Below are 26,396 nucleotides of genomic sequence, written 5' to 3'. Positions count from 1 at the left end.
AAAAAAAGTTATAAACATAAAAGGGTAAAAAATAAAAATTTTTAGGTGTTTTAGGGAATTTTATGAATTTAAGGAGATAAAATAGGGGAAGAAGGTAAAAAATAACAAATTTTAGGTGTTTCAGGGAATTTTATGAATTTAAGGGGATAAAATATAAAATAGAGGAAAAGGATAAAAAAATAAAAATTTGTAGGTGTTTTAGGGGATTTTATTAATTTAAGGCTATAAAAAGAGGAAAAGTGGTAAAAAAAAGGATTAGGTAAAAAAGGGAACTAAAACCAATCCCTGAGATGATCTTTCGGTAATTGAAGTCGTTTTTTTTTTAATCTAAAGTTTATAAAAATTTCTCAATAAAAAGACAATCTCGTGATTAGATTGCAGTCAATCACGAAGTCATGAGAGACACGAAACTATCGCGCTTATAACAGGTGCACGACTTTTCACGGAACCTATCCTGAGAGCGCACCGCCCGAGAGGAAACGATTGATAGGTATAGCCTTGATCCGGTTAAAGACAATTACCCAACCTAAATGCATTTTATAACCCCGCGAGAGTCAGTTATTGCATCACGATATCTCGCGCTTAAAAGTTCTCAGTTGCTAATACCACCTAGCAGGTTCTCTCTATACTATGGATACGAGATAGTTTCGCTTCTATATTCTCGATACTATGAGATTTTGCAATTTCTTCAACGCTTCTGTGTTTATTTTCCTTTGAAGAATTTTGCGCAACTCGCGGATACGCGCTTCAACGACCTCTTAGCACTTTACTTCTTTATCTCCTCTGTTTCTTTGAATTCATTTTAGAGATTTTTTTTTGTTTCGAAATAAAGAAGTTGGATTGGAGACGCATTAGAGGGACATAAAAGCTGAAGCATCTCAATTAGGATTTTTCTTTCCCCTTTTGCCTGAACACAGAAAAGTTAATTATTTGTTTATACAAAAATTCAGATCTCTTCTCTTTCTTCACCACTTTCTTCTAAGGTCCCATTGTCCAAACGAACTACATTATAATTTGTCTTCAACTCTAAATTATAATTTTTCATATGTAAAGCGAAAATAATTGGACTTAAAAGTAGATATAGAAATTTTTTCCTAATTAAAAAAAAAACATCCGAATAATTTTTAAAAAGAGTGTTAAATTTCATATGGAAAAGAAATAACAATTTAAAATTCAAATGTTCATTTTCAATTATTTGAATTTGAAACTTATTTTCATAGAATATTTTGGTTGTAACGAAGACTTGAAGTTCAATAATTTTCAATAATAAATAATTGATTCTCTTTCTGTATTTTTACTCAAAACATTAAAAACATAACCTCAAATTTTTTGCTTCTTGGGTACCTTTCTTCAGAGCGCGACACATATTAAAATTCAAATGTTGGGTATTGTATTAATTGTTATAATTAATAGTATTTTTTTTGTTTTAGGTTTTTTACTAGCAACGGCAGTTTCGGACGCTCTCAAAGGCACAAGACAGAAATTCAAAATTGCCACAACGTCGACAACCACAACGTCCACCGAAGATCCTCAAACGGAAGATGGCGAAGGTGACAATGTTGAGGTTGGTACATTTTTTATTCCTCTCCTAAAATTTTATTTTACAAATTCTCTCCTAAAATTATTATTTAAATTAAATTTACGTTTTCAGGTTTTTTTTCAACACAAAAATTTTTTCTGATTAACTAATTATTTTTGTGTACAAAAATCCTTAAGAAATTAAATATATTTAATTTCTTTACCTTACGGATGAAAATAAAACATTTAAATGATTCAAATATAATTTTAAATCCCTGAATTTAAAACCATAATATTTTTATATACGATATCTATGATTTCTTTCAAAGGATAAAAAGAACAAAGAAACATTTTAAACGATTTAAAACAATAGATGTTAAGAAATGAGATTTTAATAACCACGTAGGTGTGCATCAATAACTGACCTCATAGATTTTTTCTCACTCTCTATTAAGTTTTCCATAAAAATTCATTTTTAAAAAATAATAAAATGCGAGGGAAATTTTTCCAAAATTAACTTCATAAATTTATAATAAGAAGATGAAAAATAAATCGTAGTTCAGCCTTGACAAAGCTTTCATCCAATCAAATCGCGGCCATAAATAATGAAATTAACCTACAAAGGAAACTCGTCGTTAAAAAAAATAATTAAGACGATATTTTCAATTTTCTCACAGTCATATAATGGAATAATGAATTTATAGGCGAGTAAAAGTCAGTATATTTTCTGTATTATGACCGTATATCATTATCGCATCTTTATGGTTTATGGATGTGGGCGAAATGGACTTATTGCAATAACCCTTTTCACCTTCTATTTGAAAAGAAATGAAAAGTCTTTATAAGAATTTTGTTGTAGTTTTACATTCAAAATGCCGGATCCAATATGGCGGAAGATTTTTTAAATTCGTTATAAATTTAGCTGAATTCGGATCCCGTTGGTTACTCGGGGGTTTTTGGGGTCAATGAATACGAATCCAAAGTCAAAATTTAAAAATAAAAATATCTAGAATCAATATGGCGAAAAAATTTGTTTTTTTTGGTAAAAAAATTTTTAGATACCTAAAAATTGAAACTAGCTTAACTGAATACTTACGCTAAAAATTTAAATTTATTTGTTATATTTATAATTATAATAATTAACAGAAGTAAAATTTCATTTTTCAGGAGAAACGACCACTAGAATATTAATAATAATAGTAATAATAATAATAATAACAATAATAATAAAAATATAATAATAAAAGTATCAGATATATAAAATATATAAGAATATTTATTACTTGTTATTTTATATAACTATTGGATATTTTAAATAAATAAATAAACCTGAAAACTTTACGCTTTCTATCTAAGTGTATACGATGGAAAAAATTTCAAATGAATTCAGAGAAAGGCTTATTCGAATTGACTAAAGTGGTCCGAGATTTACATAACGCCTCTTATGCACCACTTTCGATAAAATTTTATAAAAATGCAGAGGCGTCCAAAAACTGTGAAACAAAACAAGGAAAAATTAAGTTTCTGTATAACAAGAAAAAAAACGTCACATGTCAAAAAAAAAGTATAAAAATGTACACATTTGCCATTATAATCGCCATAAACGTTAGCCATCGAATTTATAGAACATTAAATATATCCAGTATGGCGCCACTTGCTCCTTGCATGTACACACGCTAATCCATAAAACATCTTACCTAACATGCCAATAATGAATTAATAACTTCTGCAAAAAAAAAACATTTTAGAATTAAATTTTTCACATCCTCTTATTTACATAATTTTTGGTTGATTATATTCACCGCAGTTGCGGTGAACCAACATTTAAAAATCTACAATTATAACTAAACACTCTAACTCAATTTGTTTGCAAATTTATTTTTTTTATTAAAAGAACATTTTTATACAATTTTGTTTGCAGAAATTTTCCTATTTTGTTAATTAATTAATTTTTTACTAAATTAAATAATAATTAATGAAATTAAAAATTAAATTAAATAATTTATTAAATTCATAAATAAATAAAATTAAATAATTTATTTAATTAATAAATTAAATTAAAAAATAAAATTAATTTTGTTTAAATTACATCAATGAATGATAAAATGCAATATATGTTGATTGGCCGAGTATAATTTTACTCACGTATGTAGAAATTTCATTTTTCCGGAATTCGTATTTTATACTGGAATAAACTGTTATAATTATTTTGTTAATTAAGCTAATTAACAACAACTACTGCAAACTTTCTTTCAAATATTGAAAATTTATCAAAGTCGAGATACTTTTTTAAAAAATTATTTTTAAATATAGATTAAAATGCACTTTTCTAGAGTTATTAGAGTTATGCTTCTAAAATGCTTCAAAATTTGAAAATGCTTTTTATTATTTAATAAACTATACCGCCGGAAATTGTTCGAACGTTTATTTTTATTGCCGCAAAAAAAATGTCTTTCTACTAACTTTAGTTATGAATTATTATTTCAAAACACGATTAGGTATTTAATATTTAAATTAAACTTAAAAAAAAATAATTTTTTATAAATAAAATATTTTTAAATTTAATTTTAATTAATTTTAAATACTTTAAAATATTTTAAAATATTTTTTATTTAAAAAATAATAGATTCAGACGAACGCATTTGTTTCATATTTTTCCTGAAAATAAAATTTGAAAAAGTACAATTTTTTTTTGAAAAAATAGTAACAAATTTTGAAAAATTGCACTTGTTTTCGTAAATATTTTAAAATTTATAAGAAAAAGTTTATTAAAAAAGTCAATTTTTAAATTTTCAGGTAAAAAAGAGAAATTGAAAAAATACAATATTTTAAAATTGCATTAAAAATTTCAGGGTACGACAATTGCAGTGGGTGAAGGAAATGGAACAACGGGTCATACGCTGACGGGAAATCCCCAAATCGATTATATCTGGGATCCAAACTTACCACGTGAATTAAATGGTTACAATTTAAGTGACTATCCATTCTACAATAGCATACCAGAAGATATTAATTTTAAATGTGATGGTCTTCATGACGGATTTTATGCCAGTGTTCCTCACAAATGTCAGGTAATGAAAAGTATTTTAAAATTTTTTAAACATTTTTTTTTTGGATCCTAACTTTTTATTTTTACAGTTTTTTCTAATCTTTAAAAATTTTAAATTTTGATTTTACCAGTGTTTTTCTAATTGTTTGGAACTTAAAATTATATTTTAACAGTTTTTTTTATAATTGCTTTTGTTTTTTAAAAAATTTTTAATTTTAATTTTTAAAATCTATATAGATTTTTTATTTTTTTATTTAAAATAAATTGTTATATAATTTTATGAATTTACCAGTGTAGAAAATAAATATTTAGTTAACTTTTCGAAGCATTAATAGTCATCTGAAGTGTTTCGTGTCTTTAAATGACACCGCAAGTTGGAGTAATTTTCACATATCTCATTTAGTACTTGAAACAAAATTTATTATCACATTTCAATATTTAAACTGACATTAATTGTCTCTTTTAAGTTTTTAAAGTCACTTACGTAACTTTTAAGTTATTCAACCTCAAATTGTCAGTCAGATATTTATTTGTTTATAATAATCAGAAACAGTCATCTTTTCTATTTCTTTAATACTCTTGGGAAAATGATTAAGATTGTCATCAATAAATCATTTTGAAATTTTTTATTGAAAAATTCCTCATGGGAAATTTTTCAATGAAAATAATTTCTTATGAATCTTCCACTCATAGAGAAAAATGAGAGCGCAACTAATAATTTATACCATTCTCTAAATACAATTTCTGCAGTTTATCATATACAACAACAATTGCAGCCGTTTGCATTAATACCCGTCATCTTTATGATCACGTGACGCAAGTGCCAATAAACCTATTGTTCCATTCATTACTTCCTTAATGAAAGACAAACCTCTATATCAAGATTTCTATATTGCAAAAGTCAAAGAATTTTTCAATTCTAAAACTACAATAATAAATTATAGTCTTGTTTATATAGAATATTATATTATTATTCTCACACAAAGTACTTTTTTCATTGCTGTTCATAATGTTTTATGTTATCAAATAAATTGTGAAAGTATTCCAAGAAGTAGACATTTTTTTCTACAACAAAAATATTGACTGTTCTTCAAAATTTCTAAAAAAATTTTTGATATTAATTTACTTCAACTTTCTTTCAACTTTCCACAACGAAATATTAAATTTTCAGATTCTATTCGATCGAATTTTTTCCGTAGAAGGGAATTCCCAAAAGTGTAATGAATGTTTTAATTAGGTATGTACATGGTTCGTTTTAAAAATCTGTATTGAAATCGAAACTAAATAGCCGTTTCACTAATATTTTGACATTAGCTTCCATTGTTAAGAGGCATTTTAGCTGTAAATTGTCTTTACAAAAGAAATTTCTCCAAACCATTTCATATTCTTTTTTTTTCAATACAAAGTAGAACGAATCCTTTAGAAGGTGTCGACTCATCCGTAGCGATAGTGAATCTCATGATTCGATCACTTATTTCACGAGTCGATGGGTTGGAAAATGGTCTATGATAGTCATTGTATTGTCCACAGTCACTTTCCGAAGAAGGAATTATTTGATTTCAATTTTTGAGTTTAGTTTTTTTGTACATGCGTAAAAGTATGGTTTTTTTTTGTCAAACTTATTCCAAGTTCCTTGACTCTCACGCAGAGTGAAAGAGACATCCAGATCTCGAGAAAGCGATACAACCGACACTTCCGCGATGATTCCTCACCTTCGAGAGGCACTGAAGCGGTCAAAAACAATTGTCATGCAAATGTCGAGAGATCGTCGTGAGACTTTTTTTTGCAAAGCCGGAAGAAAAGGATTCTTTTTTATTTCCTTCTGAAATTTCAATTTTTACGAAGTGTTTTGTCACTTGTATATAAATAAAATCGTTGATATGATGAAACTTAATGTAATGGAAGGTACTTCCCAACTCCCAACATCTCCTATTAAGGTAAACGAGAGCTGAGGAAAGTTTTTTTTCGTAATCTTATCGGTCACGAAGCATGCTCTAAATTTTAATTGAAATCGAGCGCACGCAACTGACCACTGGTTTTTTAATTTCATAGTTGCAGGGATAGTTGCAAAATAGGTGATATTTAACCCTCTGCTGATGCTAATGACCGATTCTAACAACATTGTCCCACATTCAATGGTCATTAAGGTTTATTAATTATCCAACGGAGGGTTAAAGATTTTTAGTAGAAAATTTATTTATCCTTTTTCTGGAGTGACAAAAATTTGTTTTCCAGGTCTACCATCACTGTCTCTACGGAACTCGGTACGATTTCCTCTGCGCCAACTTCACGGCGTTTGATCAAAAGACCTTCATCTGTCACTTCGTGTCCGAAGTGGACTGCAATAATTCAAAGAAATATTGGCATAGAAATGATGCTCTCTACCAGGCGGCGACTTCCACTACGACAACGACGACAACCACGACAACGACTCCAGCACCGACTTCACCTCCCACGAGTCGATCCGCCAATAGGGACAGAGAACCAGGTCGAAGAAGAAGACCCTTTAGGAGACGTCCCGCCTACGACTACTACGAGGATTACTACGACGACGAGTACGATCCAAGGGGACGTCCTCGAGGCTACGACAGAAGGGACTACGAGGACTATGAGGAACGAACCTACCGACGGGATCGAGACAGGAACCGAGATTTCCGCGAACGTCCCCGAGATCCTGAGGAAAGGGAAAGAGAGACAAGTCCTAGGGAACGTTTCCCCGCGAGACCCAACAGAAAAAACAACAGTCGTCTCCCAACAGTTCGTGATCCTTTAGAAGAGGAATCGAGACCCAGAAGCAGAGATCAGGAAACCTCCCGGAGTAAGGATTTAGAAGATCCTGAATTCGACGATCGCAGAAGCCTCGATTCGAGAAGCAGAGAAATTACGGACAAACGGTACGAAATAAATTCCTAATTCCCTAAATAATGAATTGAAATTCCCTTTTCTTGAATGTTTTACTAAAAATATCAAAACAGGTTCAGGGACGAATACGAGGACAAAGAAACAGTAGCGGCACCAACTGGAAATACCGACGGACTTGTAAAACCGGCTGCTCCCAGTTCGTCGGTCTATTCGAGACCGCGAGCACCGCCGAAAATACGAAGACCGGTACCAATCTCCGAGCAGGATAAATACGCTTATAAGGTCACCTCAACGCAAGCACCCGTTGGTGAGAAAAAAAGTTGCATTCATTTCGTTGCATTTCAGAAACAAGTTGCATTCGAGGTAAATCTAAATTACTAATTTTAGTTACAGAAGAGCCGAGAAGACGACCCAGTGATACAGTTCTGATGGACGAGTACTATGATGATGATCTAGAGGAAGTGAGACCAAGGCGTCCCTTGAGGAGACGACCGCCTTTTCGGGACTTCTACGAAACTAGGGACAGAGACCTAGATCGACCCTACAGGTAAGGTAACGTACTTAATAGCCGGAAACTCAGACATAGAACTTTCCCAAGACACCAAAGAGTAGACACCAAAGTCCGAATTCCAAAGATGATATAATTGTTCAATGAGACTTGGCTCGTCGTTCAGAACCATAAGGACTTGTTAGAAAGACAAAAAGACGCGGACGCAAACAAAATCAAAGTAAAGTTCTCAAGTCCTCTTTCTAATGTGAGTAATTTTATTTTCCACAGAACTAGATATAGAGACGAGGATGAAGACGTGCGGCAGCGAAAACATCCGGAACGCCCCAGGGATCGTTATTACGACCGCGATAAAGTCACAGACCGAGAACGCAGCCGAGATCGATCTCTGGATAGTGGAAAGGATCGTGAGAGAGATCGAAGCAGATCTCAAGACACGGAGAGACCAATCTTATCGCGACCTTTGAATCGTGAAAGGGAAACTGATCGATTCAAATCAAGGACAAAGGAAACACAGGATTCCAACGAATCGACCCAAAGACCCAGTATTTATGACAGGACGACGACAACCACTACGACTACGACTACAATCTCTAAACCTGAAATTGATCAATCTGATCAAAGACCCGGACCTGGAATGGAACATAAGAAGCATAAATCGAACCATGAGGAAGAAAGTAAGGAATTACCGGAAAAATACTGGAGACCTACGCAGAAGTCACCTACCGAAATTGTGAACACTGAAGAAGAGACTGAATATACTGCGGAGTATTATGACGAGGAGGAAGTTGCTCCTACTCCGCCACCTAGAGCACCGGTGAGGATTGTAAAAAGACCTTTCCTCCCCTCTAGGGGCGGCAATCCGAATCCTAGAGGTCTCTCTCCTGTTGGCTTCAAGGCACTTAAAGAAGATCGAGAGTCCCAATCACGTTGGGAGAATAAAACGCTTTACAATGCTTACAAAGTTATCCAGACTGATAAGAGACCTGACGAGAACCAGGAGCAACGAAGACCGGAGGAACACAGAAGACCCGAGGCTCTATTCCCGAAAAGACAGGAAGATTCCGATTCTAGGAGACCAGACGTCAGGAGACCTGGAGAGCAACAAGAGGTTTTGCTCACCCCTCGAAGACCCGAGGAATTGCCACCAAGGAGACAGGAAGAAATTCCCTCCCGAAGACCAGAGCAAAGAAGACCCGAGGAACCGAGACGGCCCGACGAGACCGAATTGAGTCAGAAGAGATTGAACCAAATTCCAAGACGACCGGAGGACCACCAGCGATTTTTAGAGGAACAACAAAGAAGACTAGAGGAACAGCAGAGAAGAATCGAGGAGCAGCAAAGAAGACCCGAGGAGCTAAACTCTCGAAGGACGGAAGAGTGGAAGGAGCAGAAAAGACCAGTGGATCAAGGACCAAGGATTCCTGAACAAGAGAGAACGACCCCTTGGAATTACCAACATCAGACTTCGGATCAATCGGTGCGTAACAACGGTCGTGTGATCCCCGTATCGGAAAATTTCTTCAAAGACGATATTCCTGATCAACCGACGGGTCCAGCGAATTTTAGAGTAAAACAACGTCTGAACGAAGTGACCAGATTGCAGGACATTCCGGAAAGCGAGTATGACGTGACACTAAACGAAGCCCTCACACCGTCTTTAAATCAGGAAACAAATCTACCAAGTGGATTCGTCCTCCCTTTGCATAGACAATTGGGCAGGGACACTATACTCCAACCGTCGGAGAATAACTTTAAATTCTCGCGTCCGATTCAACAGCAACAACAAAAATCCTTTGTACCCAGTCCATCATTCCTTCCCCAGGCTCCGTTAGCCAGGAACAATAACGACAGATCGAAAACTGGCTACTTTAGTAATCCTGATGCGGTCCTTGTCAGTGGGAATCAGTACAGATCACAGAGGGGACACTGGCATGATTACACTGGTTATTGAAGAAAATTCAGATCCGAATGATGGAATTGTAATCATTAGATCAGCGCGGATCAGTGAAGCACAAGTGAGAAATTTGTAAACTGATGATGAAAAAAGTATCTGCTGTCCAAAGTGGAACCTTTCGTTTAGCTGCATAAAGGTTATCAAGTTTTTCCATTTTGGACAGCAGATGCAGGTTACTGCTTATATCCTTCCGATTGGCATTCGGTTTTTGAAAACCGTGGGATTTCTATCAAGCAAACTAATTTTGACGCACAAAAGTTCGTGACTAAAATTTTGCTAGAAATGACGAGGTTTTCAAAGAGATCGAAAGGACAGCATACATGCAGTTACCTGTTTCAATCATCAGAATATTGGAATTGTAAAGAAACCTTCATTAAAATTCATAGAACCTTTCCATTGAAGCTTCTATGGAACAGCTGCCTCAACTTTAAGATCTTAAGTTTTAGAAGATTCTAAAAAAAGAATCTAAAAAAGAACCTAAAAAAGATCTACAAAATATCTAAAAAAGGTCGAAAAAAGATCTAAAAAAGATGTAAAAAAAGATCTAAAAAAATTAAATAAAATTTGAATAATAAAATTTAAATCTATGCGAAAAGTTTAAAAGAATACAAGTGAATTTTCTACTTGAGAGTTAAAATTTTTTTTTGAACGTTTATTAATATAAACAAAAATTACACTTAAAAGAGCTGCGATCTTAACATTAAGTATTATTTGTCTAGTTTTACAAGGATATTTTATTTTGAAAACCGTATGCGCAATGAATCACTATACACACGATTCAATCGAAATTATAAACAATTGAATCTAAACGAAAAATTAGTCCAACTGTATTTTTTACATTTAAATTAAAAAAAAATTTGGTTTTCAAAAGTTTGCTATAGTAGGAAAATTTTTCTAAATTTTATAGAACAATAATTAAGTATTAAAAGTTTTGTGCTAGAAGCAAAAATTTATCAAAACGTCTTTCTTTTTTTTCACCACTCTTGGTTTTTAATTGAAAAGAAAATAATATGAATTTGGACTAACTTTTGATTTTAATAATTTCTTTCTAAAATATTGTCGCAATTATATATAGTCAATATGCAAGGAATTAATGATTCTCTAGTATCAAAACTTAATAAACAAATTAAAATTTAAAATTTAAAACAGTGACATCAATTTTTATTCGATAAATGGTAAGCTAAAGATTGTTCATTAAAAATTAATTTTTAGAAAAATTATTTCAAACCCTAAAATATTCATGAAATAGAATTAGAAATCAATTTATAGTATATATAAAATTGTATAAACTGAACATTGGAACATTATAAATATCAAATAATGAAATAAAAATTCAAACTGCGAGAAATTAAAAATTTTTCCAACGATTTGTTAATTAATTAATTTTTTCATAAAGTTTATTAAATTTGTCGACTTGGAGGAAAATGAGTCGATTTCGAATAAGAGATAAGAATTCGCAATTATCCCTATAATATGGGGTTAATTATCGTCGCAGAAATGCACACATTAATTATTAATATTTAAGAAGAATGAATTTTAGATGTTATTTTGTCGATAAGAATGTACGAGTGAAACAAAAATATTGGATTTATGAAAAAAAGAAAATGTAACCGAAATAACTCAAAAACAATTTGAGATTATCACTACCTAATTAAAAAATAATTTTTCTCGTTTCTTTTTAGCAATTAAGAATATGGTAAAAAAGGGTCATTCAAAAATAAATACGTTACGCTTTCAGGGGAGAGAGGGTAAACTTTTTGTTAATCAGAAGAAAAAAAATGTTAATGCATTTTTTTTGAATGGCCCCCCGCAAGTCGTTAGGAAGTTTTAATAAAATTTTGTAAATAAACATGATATGATTTATGCGAGTGTTTCTCTGCATTATTTTAAATTATTCACTTTCTGTGAGGAACATATGAATATTCCACACTATATGCGAATAGTGTGAAAAGAAGTAAAAAATATATTTTATATGTACTTGGACTTTGTGTAATAACACAAGTTCTACCGCAATTGCTGTAAATTATGTCAATAGTTAATAAGATCTTTTTGAAAATATTAATTGTCGTATTTTATTTTAATAATATCAACCATTGTTGTTTACAATCTTCATAAATAGATGAATATTGTTTTATAAAATTTGAGTTTTCGAGGTTCTGAGCATTCGAGGAGTTGAGCATTCGGGGATTTGAGTTTTCGAGGTTTTGAGCATTCGGGGAACTTTGCAAATCAGTAAATTGGTCACAAACATCGAGGCGTTTGAGAATATTAATTTTATAAATTGTCTTGACACTGAAGAAATATCAATTTTTGGTTTAATAAAGTTTTTGGTTAAATGATATTGAATGAAAGCGTCCCAAAACTGAAGTCAGTTTTTAAAAATTCAAAATGGCGGATCCAATATGGTGGACGATATTAAATAATTAATTAAAATTAATTCAATTTAAAAGTTTTCTTTTTTACCTAAATTATTCATTGATTTTAAAAATTAATATTTTTGATAAAATATAAATGAAATACTCACAATATTAAGGTATTAATTTTCCATGCAACTTTCAACAACAGGAACCAAGCTCGATCACTTTGTATTTGCTTTTACTTCAAATCTACATGTCATACGACTAAAATATGGCATTCAAAAATATTTTACGATTTTAAAATTTGACATATTTTCGATAGCGTACATAAGAAACTTACTAAAAATAAACTTTATTTGTTGTTGGCCAGTAGGGACATTATACAGATATCAATACAAGGTTATAAGAACAATAAATAAAGAATAAAAAAAAGAACAGTAAACTTTTTCAGTTAAAGTATGTAAAAAATATTTATATAAAACTTACGTTGAAAAATTCCATGGAAGTACCCCTTGTATTTTTTTTAAATACCACGTCCAAAAGAATTTTATTACCTACTTTTAAAAATAATTGAATTCTTATTATGAATTTTGTTATTTATGAAAATAATTGAATTTTGCAAAGAATTTTATTAAATTTTTTTTTAATAATTAAAATCTTGCAACGAATATTATTGCGTTTTTTTAAATAATTGAATTCTTTTGAGAAATTTTATTAAAATAGTAATATATTTTATTATACATTTTTTTTAAATAACTGAATTCATGTGGAAAAATTTTACTACTTGTAAAAATAATTGAATTTTTAGGAAGGATTCTATTAAAATTTTTGTAAATATAATATAATTTTTTTTTGTAAATTTTATGGAAATTTAAATTATTATAAAATTGCTGAATTTCATAAAGATCTGAATTTTAAATTTTTTGAAAATCTTGATTAAATAAAATTAAATGATTAAATACTTATTTAAAAAAGAATTTTCTTTTATTTTCATTTTTATTATCCGTAAATTTTTTTGCACTTTTCGGCGTCTCTTTAGTTATATTAATGTTTTTTATCTTATTTTTGAAACAATTTTTTTTATAGTCGCAAATTTCCCATTTTGCAACCGCGAGTTTCTGCATGGATCAAAAAAAAATCTTTTGGATTTAGATAATTAAGAAGATATTCTTGTCGATGGTTCAAAACGTGTTTGAAAATGTTTGTTTACAAATTTTACTTTATTTAAACCGGTTATAGCCGAAATTATTGGGCAATAACTGTAAGTTGCAGATTATCTATAAAAATTTGAGAGTCTATCTCCGTTATGGTTAGTAACCCGTTAGCTAATCGTAATATATGATGCTATGTGGGCATTATCTACTTCTTCTACGTCTTAAATCTTAAATCTTTCCTAAATTCATTTTTCTAATACTCCTTTGCCTTTGCACATCAAAATATGGCCTTTTTCAAGGTATATAAAGAGACAACATGGAAAATAAAAATCAGTCGCTGTAATCCTTGGTTACGGCGAAGACCTTTCCTCAAAAAAAATTTTTGTACGAAACTATATTATTAGTATATATACAATATAAAATTCAATATATATGGTCGAAAATGAAATTAAAAGCACCAAAACAGTGGAATTTAATTTTATTTATTGAAACACTTTTTTTATTGTTTACTGCAAAAAATGTAAATTCATTGTCAAGTCGTTCGTCGCTATTACGAAATACTTACGAGGGATTGTATTATCCAAGTGATCATGTAGTTATTCTCAATAATTCCAATTTTCAATCAAATGTTTACAATAGCAATTCAAGTTGGATAATTGAATTTTATTCTCATTGGTGTGGACATTGCATTCGTTTTTCTCCATTATGGAAGACGGTTGGCAAAAATCTTCAAAGTAAGTTTCAAAATAAATTTGAAATCTGTAAAGAAGTTCTTATATATTCTACGTTTCAAAGTTATTTTTAAAAAAATAGTTTTTTATTTAACCTTTAGAGGGCCGGTAAATTTGCACAGATTTTAGTACTTTTTTATTTAAAAAAATTTATAATTAAGAAGTCAGTTTGATAGAAAGATTCGTCAAGATAAATGGTGGCCACTATGGAACCACCCCGGTCTTCTAAATGTTGAAAAAATATTTTTTTAAAAATTAAAAACAATAAAAAAACAGTTCTTTAAAAATTAAAAAAACAGTTTTTTAAAAATTAAAAAAATGTTTAATAATTTTCAGATTGGCAGAGTCTTGTAAAAATAGCTGTGGTAGACTGTGCTGGTGATGACAGTCCCATTTGTCGAGATCATCATGTTGTATATTATCCAACGTTGAAATATTTTTCTGCTAATTCTAAACCAGGAACACTTGGATCTGATGTGAAGGATGTAAAGGATGTTGCTGCTATGGAAAAAATTATTCTTAATCTCGTTGAAGTTGAGGAACGGGAGGGTCGTGGTTCCTTATGGCCAAATATTTTGCCATACAGGTAAGCATTTTTAATTAAACTTATTCACAGTTCAATCATTTTTTTTTTTTTGTTAAAATTTTCAAATATAATTATTTCAAAACTATTCATTTTATTTCAATACCAGAAATGTTAATATTATTAAAGTTTTACATGAATTAAAATTTTCAAGGGTTTCAATTTAAAAATCCTTACAAAATTTAATTATTTTTAAAAATTAACACTTTAACGGTTTAACGCTTCTAATATTCAATTTTATTAAAATTTTTTAAATAATTAACTTCTTTTGAAAAACAGTGCGGAAGATTTGAAGAATATCTGGCAAGCCGTAGCAAAAAATGTGAAGTACATAATTTTAGTAAATGAATCTCCAGACTCAATCATAGGAACCAGTATGATTGTGAATTTCCAAAAAGTCATCGAATTACATATTGGAAGAGTATTATCGAACGCTACAAACACCACCGTCACTCTAAGCTTTCTTCAGCGTGACAATACTGAGACGACAATAACCATAAACAATGCCACAAGTGAAATAATTGAAAAAACAATAAAAGACAAACTCAAAGTCCAAGGAGTGCAGGTCGTCTTGCCAGACAGAAGGAAAGACACTGAAATTAAAGAATTGCCAACCATTTCTGAAGTACAAATGAATAATCTCGAGTATGCTCATAAAGCCGGAGATGTTGTGTTTCAGCTCGATCTAGAAAAAGCTCTTCGCTACTCCATTAATCATGAGGTCGTCATGACTGCCAACATCGATGGTGAAAAAATGGAAGCTTTAAAGAATTACCTAAACGTTCTTGTTTCTTACTTCCCAAAGAAAAATAACGCAGTCCTCTACTTGTTGAATCTTAAGGAGTTACTTGAAAATCGAACATCCATTACAGGCGAAAGTTTTCGTCAATATTCCACCGAATTTGAAAAACAACACTCTCCTGTTTTCACCGGCAAAGAGGAATGGATTGGTTGTCAGGGTAGTTTGAATTTCCTCAGAGGGTATCCCTGTGGAATGTGGACAATGTTTCACACATTGACTGTTAATTTTGCGAACATGAACAACATTCAAAAACAAGATGATCCTTTGCAAGTTCTAAAGGCAATGCATGGTTACATTAAAAATTTCTTTGGTTGTCGATGGTGTAAGGAGCATTTCGTCGAAATGGCTGAAGAAAGACATTTATTTGAGGTTAAAAGTTTTGACGAAAATATCCTCTGGTTGTGGAGAGCTCACAATCAGGTGAATAAAAGATTGGCTGGCGATGAGACAGAGGATCCGAAACATAGGAAAATTCAATTTCCTGCTGCAAGTGATTGTCCATCCTGCAGAGATGGCAATGATACTTGGATAGAGAGTAACGTTTTGGCATACTTGAAGAACAAGTACTCTTACAGTGGGATCAATTTTTATGAATCTGATCTTAAAACAAAGAATCTGCATTATATTGGAGAAAATTTCGTGCCTTATTTGTATTTTAATCGTAAATAGAATAGAAGAAAGAATGCGGCCTTGGATCTGCAGCCAACTTCAAAGAGTACGCGTAATAATTCCCAAGCATTTCCAAGGGTTTTCTCAAAAAAATACAAAATAATTTTTAAAGATATTGTAGGAAATGTTAGCTGACATGTAGACGCATTGAGTCCAGACCACTTTAACCAAAAATCTACTCTTAAATATTATTTTATTAAAAAGAAAAGTTTGACATTTGTCAACAATATAGTCACGCAGTAAAATGACAATCGCCATGTTTTTTTCACATTAAAATAGATGTAGTTTGACAATTTATTTATAAATAAATAATAATCTTCGAAAAAATAAATTCTAAATTATTCATTTCTTCACCGCACATAAGTGAAGAGTTGTTCGTTTCTAAAGCAAAATTAAAATTATTCCCGTAAGTCGATAGTTATAGTAGTTCTCTTGGGAAAAAGTTATCAACACAAAATTAAAATTTGTTTACTTTTATTGTAGATATAAAGAAAATAAATTACACAACATTCAACTTTATTCGATTCCCGTTAAAATTCAAAAACAGACTTCAGGATTTCGAAGTGTGTGTCTAATATTTTTTTCAGTGTGATACAATAATAAAATGACATTTTACAAAGCACCTGAGAAAAAAATAATCAAATAGTTAAAGATTAGCTATACATTTTTTTATTTAGAGAAAAAACATTCTAATCTAGAAAAACCTGAAAAAAATTAGCAACAAAAAAAGAATTTAAAAAAGAATTTTAAAAAAGAATTTAAAAAAAGAAATAAAAAATCTAATCAATGATAAAAACAATACAATAAGAATAAAAAAGTAAAATAATGTTAATTCGAACATCATATTTGGAATAATTTAAAAAATTGTTTTTTATATAATATAAACTTCTAGCTAAAAATAAACCTGAATTTAGAAAAAGAAACTTTTTTTTTCCTTTTTTAAGGGTTTCTAAAGTTTTCTCGTCGTTGGATTACAAAAAGACGTAGTTAACTTTCTTTGGCTGTTTCGAAGAACTCGTTACAACAAATTTCAGAAGTGACCAGTAAATATTTTCTAGTCGTGAATCGGAGCGTAAGACAATAAAAATAATTCTTCGCAAACATTCTTTTTTCTTCAGTTTCAAAAAAAAAAGTATTCAAATGCCTAAATTTTATAAGCAGTACAAGAATAATTTTTTCAAAATCTCGCTGATATCGATATTATATTTTTAAAGCCCTATAATCAATATGTATAAAAAGTTTCATATTTAAATGTTTTATATAGAAATTTAGTGTATCAAAATATCAATCGATATATTAAAATATATCAAAGATCAATAAATCGATATTGATAATTCCCGATATGATAATTTTTTTTAATACAAGATATATCGTAGCATAGAACAATTTTTTTTTTATAAATTCGCATTTTTCTCATAGAATAAATATTTTTCTTTGTAATACAAAGTCTGATTTTATTTCGATACAAAATCAGTTTCATTTTTATACATTTTCTCGAATTTTCAAAATCGATTCTTGGTAATTACGTCAAATAATTAAAAATGTGATTATTTAAAAAAAGAAATATTAAAAATACAAAGATTTTCGATAGCTTATCACTACTAATATGGCTCTCATCGACTGAAAAAATAAGTCACTTCTTCGTGAATGTACATATATTAAAAATTAACAAAATGACTCACTTCCGTACTAAGAAAGTACAAAGTTTCTTCAATGTACAAAGTATTTCAAAAGTCAAAATACAATATAACTGGCAAGAATATATTCGATATTTGACGGACTAATCGAATTATTTACAATTTTCGTTTATGTTACAAAAATGACACAAATATATATATTTATATAGTAGAAAAAACTTATTCGCTAATTTGGTACAAGATTTGAAATTATTACGTATTTATCTATTATATTTATATCATTACACTTGTTGGAAGCACAAATTAGAGAAAGAAATTTATGATTGTTCATCACTTCTAATAAATTCTCTTTTAGATTAAATTAATTAAATTTTATAAAATTAAAAAAAAAATTCTTTAGAACGTTTGTAAAATTTTTGTAAAAACTTTTACAGCGTTTACAACGTTTACAACATTTACTTTTATAATAACAAATTTACTTTACCTTTATAATAACAAATTAAAAGATTTGAAAAAATATTTCCAAATTGGAAGAAAAATTCGCGTTACTCGTTTAAGAATAATTTATAAAAATTATTTTCAAATAAATTTCTTTTCGTGGAAATAAACTACAAGAATTAAGATGAACAAACATAATAATTGAGTTTGAGAAGAGATACATTATCGAAACTCAAATTGTGTAAATTATCGACAAATATTTAATAAGTCACGTTTTAATTGTCCAGCGATAATTTACCGCAACGTTTTCGATAATTTTACTAAATTTACAATTATCGACAATTTTGCAAAATTTAAATTATTAAAGAGGAATCGACACTAGAAATTGTGATTTAAAATTTTTTTTATTAAAACCTGAAACGGTTTTAAGTTTTCGAATGGAAAGCAAAAAGAAAAACGTATTTTTAATCAATTTATAAATTTTTAGATAATTGTTAAATTTATTTTTATTCAATTTTTTGCTAAATTGAGAAAATTTTTAGAAAAACAGCATTGATTTGTAAAATTTTTAGATTCAATTCCTCAATGTTAGTAATTTTTTTTAGGAATGTACAAGTCGAACAAAAAAGCATTACAAACGAAGATTGCAATCTTACTGCAAAATTATCGATTTTTTTTTTAAATTATCGACACTTATTATCTAAATAGAATATTAAAAATCTCACGAAATTCGGGCACCATTTTGAAAGAAAAAAAAACAAGTGTTGATCACATTTTTTGGCAACAACGCCACAATTGTTAATTGTTAATTATTAATTGTTAATGCAAATAAAAAAAAAATTACTGATCCGTGACGAATCAAAAAAAAATATTTCAGTCGTTAGCGCAAGAAAAGCGCAAGAAAAAATTATCGCGAACTTAGGTGAGCAAATTTTCATTTTTTACCACACTCACGTAAAGCTCTCTTTTTAAACATTTGGCCTCTTCTATTTATTCAAAAACGCCGAGAAAAAGAATTCAATTTTGCAATATTGTCTAAAGATTCATGACGAATTTTGTTATCGAATTGCGAGAACTAAGGAGACAAAGTGGCTCATTAGTTGTCGCGACTATTTTTTTTTTTTTTGGTCGGCACTGATAGCAGGCGTGCGAGGCAATTTATTTCTAGAGAAGGTGATTTTTCCTGATTTAGGAAATCGGAGGATCATCGTCGTCGGTGTCGTCTCTTGTTACTAGAACGTTGCCGTAGCGATTTTGACGATACTGTCTGAATCTCTGGAGCCATTTGTATCGCCGAGCACCAATGTAAACGAACGCTCCGAGAATTACGAGGAACGTTAGAATTATTAAGCCAGCGGCCACTGAACTGCCTGTAAAAAAGAGAAGAAGCTGACTTATCTGATTCGCAAATCTTTTTTTTTGTCTCACAAAAAATTACAATTTTTAAAAATTTTCTTAAAAATAAGGGCAAAAGGGGCGAAAATTTATAATTTTAGGTGTTTTAGGGGATAATAAAGGGGAAAAGAAAAAAATTTATAGTAAAAATTGGGTAAAAACCTCCGGAGCTTGATTTGTTCTCAGGCCTTGTTGTCGAGGTGGGAACCTTCTCTGTGGTTGGCACTTGAACACACTTTCCATCCAGCAATTCATAGCCTCGTAAACATTGACACCAAGATGTGCCGTTTGGCTTTGAGCTCATAACACATCGCTCCAATTCTCCACATGATGTTATTATCTCCTGTGCGTTGCAAGCCTTTGGCTTCCATTCTGAAAACAGTTAAAAAAAGTTAAATTTCAAATCTAGAGGTCGCGGTTATTATCAAAAATTAGAATCAGAGAAATAAAAATGGTATAGCCCCTATTAAGAAATGTTGCGTCTTATTATAATATTCTTTTTTTTCATTCTTCATTTTCATGTTTATTTTAAAAATTTTTAATGTTCATGGTTTTTTTAATTCTTTACGTTCATGATTTTTTTCATTTTTCTTATTCGTGTTTTTTTATTGTACATGTTCATGTTAATGTTTTTTCTTTTTTTTCATTGTTCATGTTCATGTTTTTTTTAATCCTTCATGTTCATGTTTTTTTTATTCTTTATGTTCATGTTTTTTTTTAATTTTTTGTGTTCATGTTTTTTTCACTTCATGTTTTTTTATTGTACATGTTCAAGTTAATGTTTTTTCTTTTTTTTTCATTGTTCATGTTCATTTTTTTTTTTTATTCTTTATGTTCATGTATTTTTTTAATTTTTTATGTTCATTTTTTTTATTCTTCATGTTTTTTTTTATTGTTCATGTTCAATTTAATGTTTTTTCTTTTTTTTCATTGTTCATGTTCATGTTTTTTTTATTGTACATGTTCAAGTTAATGTTTTCTTTTTTTTCATTGTTCATGTTCATGTTTTTTTATTCTTTATGTTCATGTTTTTTTTTTTAAATTTTTAATGTTCATGTTTTTTTTCATTCTTCATTTTGTTTTCATTGTTCATGTTCATGTTTTTTTGCATTCTTCATGTTAATGTTTTTTCTTTTGTTTAATTTTTCATGTTAATGTTTTTCTCTTTTTTTATTGTTCATGTTGTTTTTCTTAATTCTCCATGTTCATGTTTTTTTTTAAAAATTTTTAATGTTCATGTTTTATTTTAATTTTTAATGTTTATGTTTTTTTTATTCTTCATGTTCATGTTAATGTTTTTTTTTTTCATTGTTCATGTTCATGTTTTTTTTAATCTTTATGTTCATGATTTTTTTTCATTATTCATGTTCATGTTATTTATTTTTTTAATTTTTAATTGTTCATGTTTTTTTCCATTCTTCATGTTCAATAAAAAAATGTAATCTAGAAAAAAGTTTAGAAGAACCTTCATTCTCTCGCAGCTGTTGTTGCGATAGCAAAGCACAAAACAGTCCTTCATAAATTTTCTAAGAAATCTGATTTCACTTCAAAACCTTCAGAACAGTCAATCTTTAGAGAATGTCTTCTGAAGCGACTTTTAAAATCCAAAAAAAGTTACTAACTTTATTATTCGGTTTAAAAACAATTTTTTGTTTAAAAAAATCATAAAAACAGGTACAGATTAAACTAATTTTACCCCAATCAACTCGGGTATAATGATTTTAATTCAAGCATCAACTAGCAACATCAACTATAATGATTTTCAAGTACAAAAACAATTTTTTGCTGCTTTGAAACATGAAAAAATGTTTTCTAATTGTAAGACACAATTATACTGGAAGATGAAGAAAAAACCTAAGAACTATAATATTGCAATGAAATTCGAATAATTGTTTTTTTTCTCCAATGTTCTTTAATGTCCTTTCCTTCACATATGTAAGTTTCTTGTTTCCTGTAATTAAATGATTTTTTTTATTAGCAAAACAAGATGCAGTTTTAACTGCATGTGCAGCGCGGGTAATATGAGAAAGCTTGTTTGACGAGAACGTGTGGCAATTTTATCTCAATTAAATTCTCCATAGTTTGTACTTCCGTCCAGACAATGATACATGCGTCTACTATAGCATATCAAAGAAACATCAAATCTTATCAGACTTCATTGTCAAGGCTATAATATGTATATCTTTTATTTCACAATTTATTTATTCTCTGGAATAAATAAAGAATTTATTCTCGAGAATTCATAAATTCACACTCGAAACAAAATAAATATTTTTTTAAAATGTAAATTACCGTATCCTTGAATTTTAAAAAATGTAAGACTTTAATTATACTTTTCTCTTCATTTTTACTACAATCCCCTTCTTTATTCCTTAAAATTAATAAAATTCCCTAAAACACCTAAAATAAACAATTTTAATTTTTTTATTTTTAATATTAAATTTTACTATTTTTGAATAAAGCGCCGCTCAGCGAGAGACAAGAAGATCACAGAGAATTTAAGAGCGACCCCCCGTTGTCGTACCAGCCTATTTACTATCAAAACAAACCCATTGTCCAAAGGTAAAAGACCAGTTTTTCAGAAAATTACCATCGGCAGACTAATTATCATTTTAGAAAGCTTAGAATTCTTATTAGATTCACATTTATTATTGAAATTCTTCTTCTTCTTCAAAAAAAAAAATGTGGATATCATTTTCTTTAATTATTTAATTATAGGGTACAATTCTGTTTTCTATAAGAATTTCAAATCTATTCATCGAAACGTCGATAATAAACATGATTTAATAAATCTTCATCTTTTACAATTTTTCAAATTTGAATTTTGGCCAAAACTAAATACTTAGTCTAAATTTTGTTTTATCAGAAGTTTTAGTTTAGGAACATAAAATTACAAATTTAAATGAAAAAAATAAAGTGATAACATCATTACTATATATATTTAAATAAAACAACTTACTTTAAGATAAGTTTTTTGATTAAAAAGTTTATTTTCTTTAAAAATGTATTAATTTTTATTAAATTATTCTATTAAATTTATTTATTTTAAAAAATGAATTTATTTATTTTCTTCTAAAACTGTATGCGGCAATAAATATTATATTAAGTTTATGATTAAAATTCGTGCAAGAGAGCGCGCTCCGAAAAATGTCAAAATTGTGAAATTTCATCCATATGTGCGATGATAATAAAGATTTATTTAACAAAGCCACGTTAACAGTACATTGACGTTAATAAATAAATTAAAATATCGTCATTCAACTGATAATTATATTCACTTTATTCCTCAAACCTTGAAAGCGATGACTAAATATAATCTATTTTCAAGCCGATCAAAGTTCATTATCTGAATAAACTGCTACTTCCTCAACTTTGTATTCTCTCATTTTACAATTTTACAATTGAATTTATCGATAAAAATTCACACCTTCAATATACCAATATACCTTCAATAATACGTATATATATATATATATATTTTTTTTTTTGAAACATTCATCATTTTAGATAAAATTTATAGATAAGAAATTCTTAAAATGAAACGGAGATCTCTTCAAGTCTGGGGTTATTGTATTCAGAATTAAAATTATAACGAAATGAGAACAACAATAAGAGAATAGAATTAAATTTAATACAATATTAATAAATTCCTTAATATTTATATAAATATTTAGGTAATCGGAGAAAATAATTTTTAAATAAAGCATACTAAGTTAAAAATCCAAAGTTGTTCATTACTGGACTTTAAAAAAATATTATAAAAAATATCTATAAATAACTATAAAATAAAAATATTTTATAGTTAAAAAAAATACTACAGCCATACATTGGAGCCATATAGAATCTGAAGTAAAAAATTTTAAAATAATTTAAAATTAAAATATGAAATAAAATTTTGTTTAAAAATTTACATATGACGCACTTTGAAGAAAGGTATCTAAGAAGTAAAAATTTTAGGTTATGTTTGTAATTTCTAAGGTGAAATTACACAAAAAGGGATTAACTTGAAATATAAAACACTCCTTTAACTTTTCAATGGAAATTATTCCTAAAAACTGATTCTCGCTTTACAGAATTAAAGAAAAACTTTTAATTTAGGTAAAAATAACACAAACATAACCTAAAATTTTTTTGCACCTTTCTTCACTAATTAAAATTCAAAAATATTTAATTAATTATTTTTAATTAATTAACAATTAATTTTTTAATTAAATTTCCCTTATAATCAAGTGATTTGAACGTTTTGATAATTTTTTCTGATAAAAAACATTAAAATATTTTTATAAAATACTTTTTAATTCGAAGATTGAAAAAATAATTTTTAATCAAAATTAATTGAATCAATATATTAATAAATGATTTTTTCCTTCTAATCAAAAAGTATCAGTCATCATGGTTATGTCAAAAAAATTTTAAATTGAAAGTTCGTTATTATTTATTTTTTTTATTTATTATTATTTTTATTTTATAATGAAGTTATTATTTATTATTGTTTGTCCATTTTATTTGTTTATTAATTTTCATAATTTCATTAATTTTTATTAATATTGTTTATAGATTCTTTATTAGGTTCAATTTTTACTAATAAAAAAAATGATAAAAGAACTATATGAAAGTATATGAATATAGAATCTATTAGAGAAAATTTCGTGCTGATGTGAATGTCACGTATCTAATCAGATAACAATGTCTAACAAAAGAAAAGGAAAGTCGCATCATGTCATTGTTTAAAATTCGTAAATTTTCATACACCACGTGGTAAGAATAGACTTAAAAAAGAACATTTTAAAACAGGTTAAATTTTTTTTTTAAATTTCTATATTTCCGTTTCGAAAAAATTACCCTAAATAAAAATTTTTCATTTTTAAAATATTCAAACCATACTCCAAAAATTTTCCAAGAACAAATTTTGTCGAATCCCTTTATATTCAATGATATCAAACGGAAGTAAACAATTGCGAGCAGTTACTGTGACCCTATTTTTATTCGACAAGTTAATTTCGCTTGACGCATTTAATTTTCATCAATTTATTATAACTCTCTATGACAATTGAAAGAAAGACAACATATAAAAATATGAAAATAAAGTGAGACATGCATTTTGGATATTTATTTATTATTTCATATACCTGAAGTGCATGGTGATAGAAGAAAAGAGACAACAATGAGGTAACAAAAAAATCCTCGATCTCGCCACATATTTTTCACCGCAGTTCAAATTACAAAACACATATAACTCACATAATAAGGGTTAGGTAGAGAACTGAATAAATAAAAGAGAGAAAAAAAAGAGAAATTTTTTTTTTGGAGTTTTTAATAAAAATATTTCTATCGCGAACAATTAGAAGAAAGTGAATTTTTTTTCAAAGGCAATTTTTAGAGCATTGCTAATACAGCCAACTCTCACTACTTTTGACAGATAAGTGGTCCAATGAGCCGCATTCGTGTGCAATCATGTGTTTACAACGCAACCATTTGCAATTTTCAAACGATGTCTGACACAGTCGATGGAAGGAAAGGCGAGTCAAGAATAAGTGTACCAAAGATATTATATGTCGAGGGGCGACGAGACCCACTAGCGGCAACTACATTTCACATTTTAAACCAAAAAGATTGAGTAGAAAGAGACGGGACAGACATGCGTTCCTTATTAATACACAGTCAACGGCTGAGTCATTCAGCTAACCGTCGTCAAATTGTTAACAACTATTTTTATTAACTTCAATAATTATTAATTTTTAAAAAAACAACATTCAAATATTGGAAATATTTACAAATTAACCAAATAATTATTAAATAATGTAATTTACTTCGCATTTTCTATAATAATTAATTAAGTATTAATTAGTTAATAATTTAATTGTTATTAATTTTAAGTCTCAGAAGGTATATGTTAAAATATTTGCCTGATTTATTGGCAAAGCGGAGGGCTTTGAACTAAGGGAGTAGGCTAAGGAAACTAATGCTTCAGATAAGATAATTTGTCCTTTATTTAATGTTTACAATATACAACTCTCGTCAAAATTTGCGGGACGCATGATTATTCCCCAAATGTCATTTTTCCGAAATGTCATTTTACCGAACTGCACTTTTGCGAATAGTCATTTTTGCGAAAAGCCATTTTTGCGAAATGTCATTTTTACAAATAGTCATTTTTGCGAAAAGCTATTTTTGCGAAATGTCATTTTTACAAATAGTCATTTTTGCGAATTTTCATTTTTGCGAATTGTCATTTTTGCGAATCGCCATTTTTACGAATTGTCACTTTTGCGAATTGACATTTTTACGAATCGCCATTTTTACGAATTGTCACTTTTGCGAATTGACATTTTTACGAATCGCCATTTTTACGAATTGTCACTTTTGCGAATTGACATTTTTACGAATCGCCATTTTTACGAATTGTCATTTTTGCGAAAAGTAATTTTTACGAATTGTCGTTTTTGCGAATTGTCATTTTTGCGAAATTTCATTAGCGTGTGTTACGAACTTACTTATTATATTCCCTAATGTTTCCCTTATTACTCATACGTTATTTTTTATAATTTTGTTATTACAATTAATTGTTTATGGTTTATTATTACAATTTGTTCTGTTATTTGTTAATTATAATTATTTAATTTTATTACAATTAAAGTTGTTTATTATTTTTTATTATTGTTGTTTGTTATATTTATCTATTATTATTTATAGTTATTATTTATAATAATATGTAAATAATAATCTTTGTTACTGA

General features: G+C 28.7%; 4 protein-coding genes across 9 annotated transcripts in view; 2 read left to right on the top strand and 2 right to left on the bottom strand.

The window, feature by feature from the left end:
• LOC122500803 (zinc finger CCCH domain-containing protein 13) overlaps window positions 1-10,794 on the top strand; it is a 46,769-nt gene extending 35,975 nt beyond the window's left edge. The window contains exons 3-8 of the mRNA XM_043609904.1: window positions 1,431-1,564; window positions 4,371-4,589; window positions 6,803-7,461; window positions 7,543-7,736; window positions 7,817-7,976; window positions 8,208-10,794. Of these exons, the coding sequence (XP_043465839.1) occupies window positions 1,431-1,564; window positions 4,371-4,589; window positions 6,803-7,461; window positions 7,543-7,736; window positions 7,817-7,976; window positions 8,208-9,891 (3,050 nt within the window). The 3' untranslated portion in view covers window positions 9,892-10,794. The remainder of the gene's footprint in view (window positions 1-1,430; window positions 1,565-4,370; window positions 4,590-6,802; window positions 7,462-7,542; window positions 7,737-7,816; window positions 7,977-8,207) is intronic.
• The window catches only part of LOC122500804 (putative ankyrin repeat protein RF_0381), a 28,826-nt gene extending 16,141 nt beyond the window's left edge, over window positions 1-12,685 (bottom strand). Inside the window, exons 1-4 of one of the 6 annotated variants that reach the window (XR_006301512.1) lie at window positions 12,419-12,685; window positions 3,664-3,713; window positions 3,097-3,244; window positions 2,777-3,011 (exon numbers count right to left, since the gene is read on the bottom strand). The gene's annotated coding sequence lies outside the window, so the exon portion shown is untranslated. Of the gene's footprint in view, window positions 1-2,776; window positions 3,245-3,663; window positions 3,714-12,418 lie in introns of those variants that run through there. The other 5 variants (XR_006301514.1, XM_043609905.1, XR_006301511.1 and 2 more) reach the window with 5 other exon arrangements.
• A 1,042-nt stretch (window positions 12,686-13,727) lies between these two features.
• Window positions 13,728-16,521, top strand: LOC122500898 (sulfhydryl oxidase 2-like). Its single transcript, XM_043610049.1, has 3 exons — window positions 13,728-14,139; window positions 14,473-14,722; window positions 14,999-16,521. Exons 1-3 carry the CDS (start codon window positions 13,848-13,850, stop codon window positions 16,188-16,190), a joined length of 1,734 nt encoding a protein of 577 aa, XP_043465984.1. The 5' UTR covers window positions 13,728-13,847; the 3' UTR covers window positions 16,191-16,521.
• Window positions 16,522-19,252: 2,731 nt separating this feature from the next.
• On the bottom strand, window positions 19,253-25,193 carry LOC122500896. The gene is made up of 3 exons (XM_043610048.1): window positions 24,790-25,193; window positions 19,823-20,032; window positions 19,253-19,635 (listed from the first exon to the last, which is right to left on the bottom strand). Exons 1-3 carry the CDS (start codon window positions 24,857-24,859, stop codon window positions 19,454-19,456), a joined length of 462 nt encoding a protein of 153 aa, XP_043465983.1. The 5' UTR covers window positions 24,860-25,193; the 3' UTR covers window positions 19,253-19,453.
• Window positions 25,194-26,396: the final 1,203 nt, after the last annotated feature.

This window comes from Leptopilina heterotoma, unplaced genomic scaffold (assembly GCF_015476425.1).
Source record: "Leptopilina heterotoma isolate Lh14 unplaced genomic scaffold, ASM1547642v1 Lhet_191, whole genome shotgun sequence".
NCBI lineage: Eukaryota > Metazoa > Arthropoda > Insecta > Hymenoptera > Figitidae > Leptopilina > Leptopilina heterotoma.
Note: the sequence above shows the minus strand (reverse complement) of the source record. Positions and strands in the feature narration are given on the sequence as shown.

Coding starts and splice junctions, on each gene's coding strand:
- LOC122500898 (XM_043610049.1), top strand. CDS start 13,848: ATGAAATTAAAAGCACCAAAACAGTGGAATTTAATTTTATTTATTGAA. Junction 14,140..14,472: donor GGTTGGCAAAAATCTTCAAA/GTAAGTTTCAAA, acceptor AATAATTTTCAG/ATTGGCAGAGTCTTGTAAAA. Junction 14,723..14,998: donor CCAAATATTTTGCCATACAG/GTAAGCATTTTT, acceptor TTTGAAAAACAG/TGCGGAAGATTTGAAGAATA.
- LOC122500896 (XM_043610048.1), bottom strand. CDS start 24,859: ATGTGGCGAGATCGAGGATTTTTTTGTTACCTCATTGTTGTCTCTTTT. Junction 20,033..24,789: donor TCTATCACCATGCACTTCAG/GTATATGAAATA, acceptor AACTGTTTTCAG/AATGGAAGCCAAAGGCTTGC. Junction 19,636..19,822: donor GAACAAATCAAGCTCCGGAG/GTTTTTACCCAA, acceptor TCTTTTTTACAG/GCAGTTCAGTGGCCGCTGGC.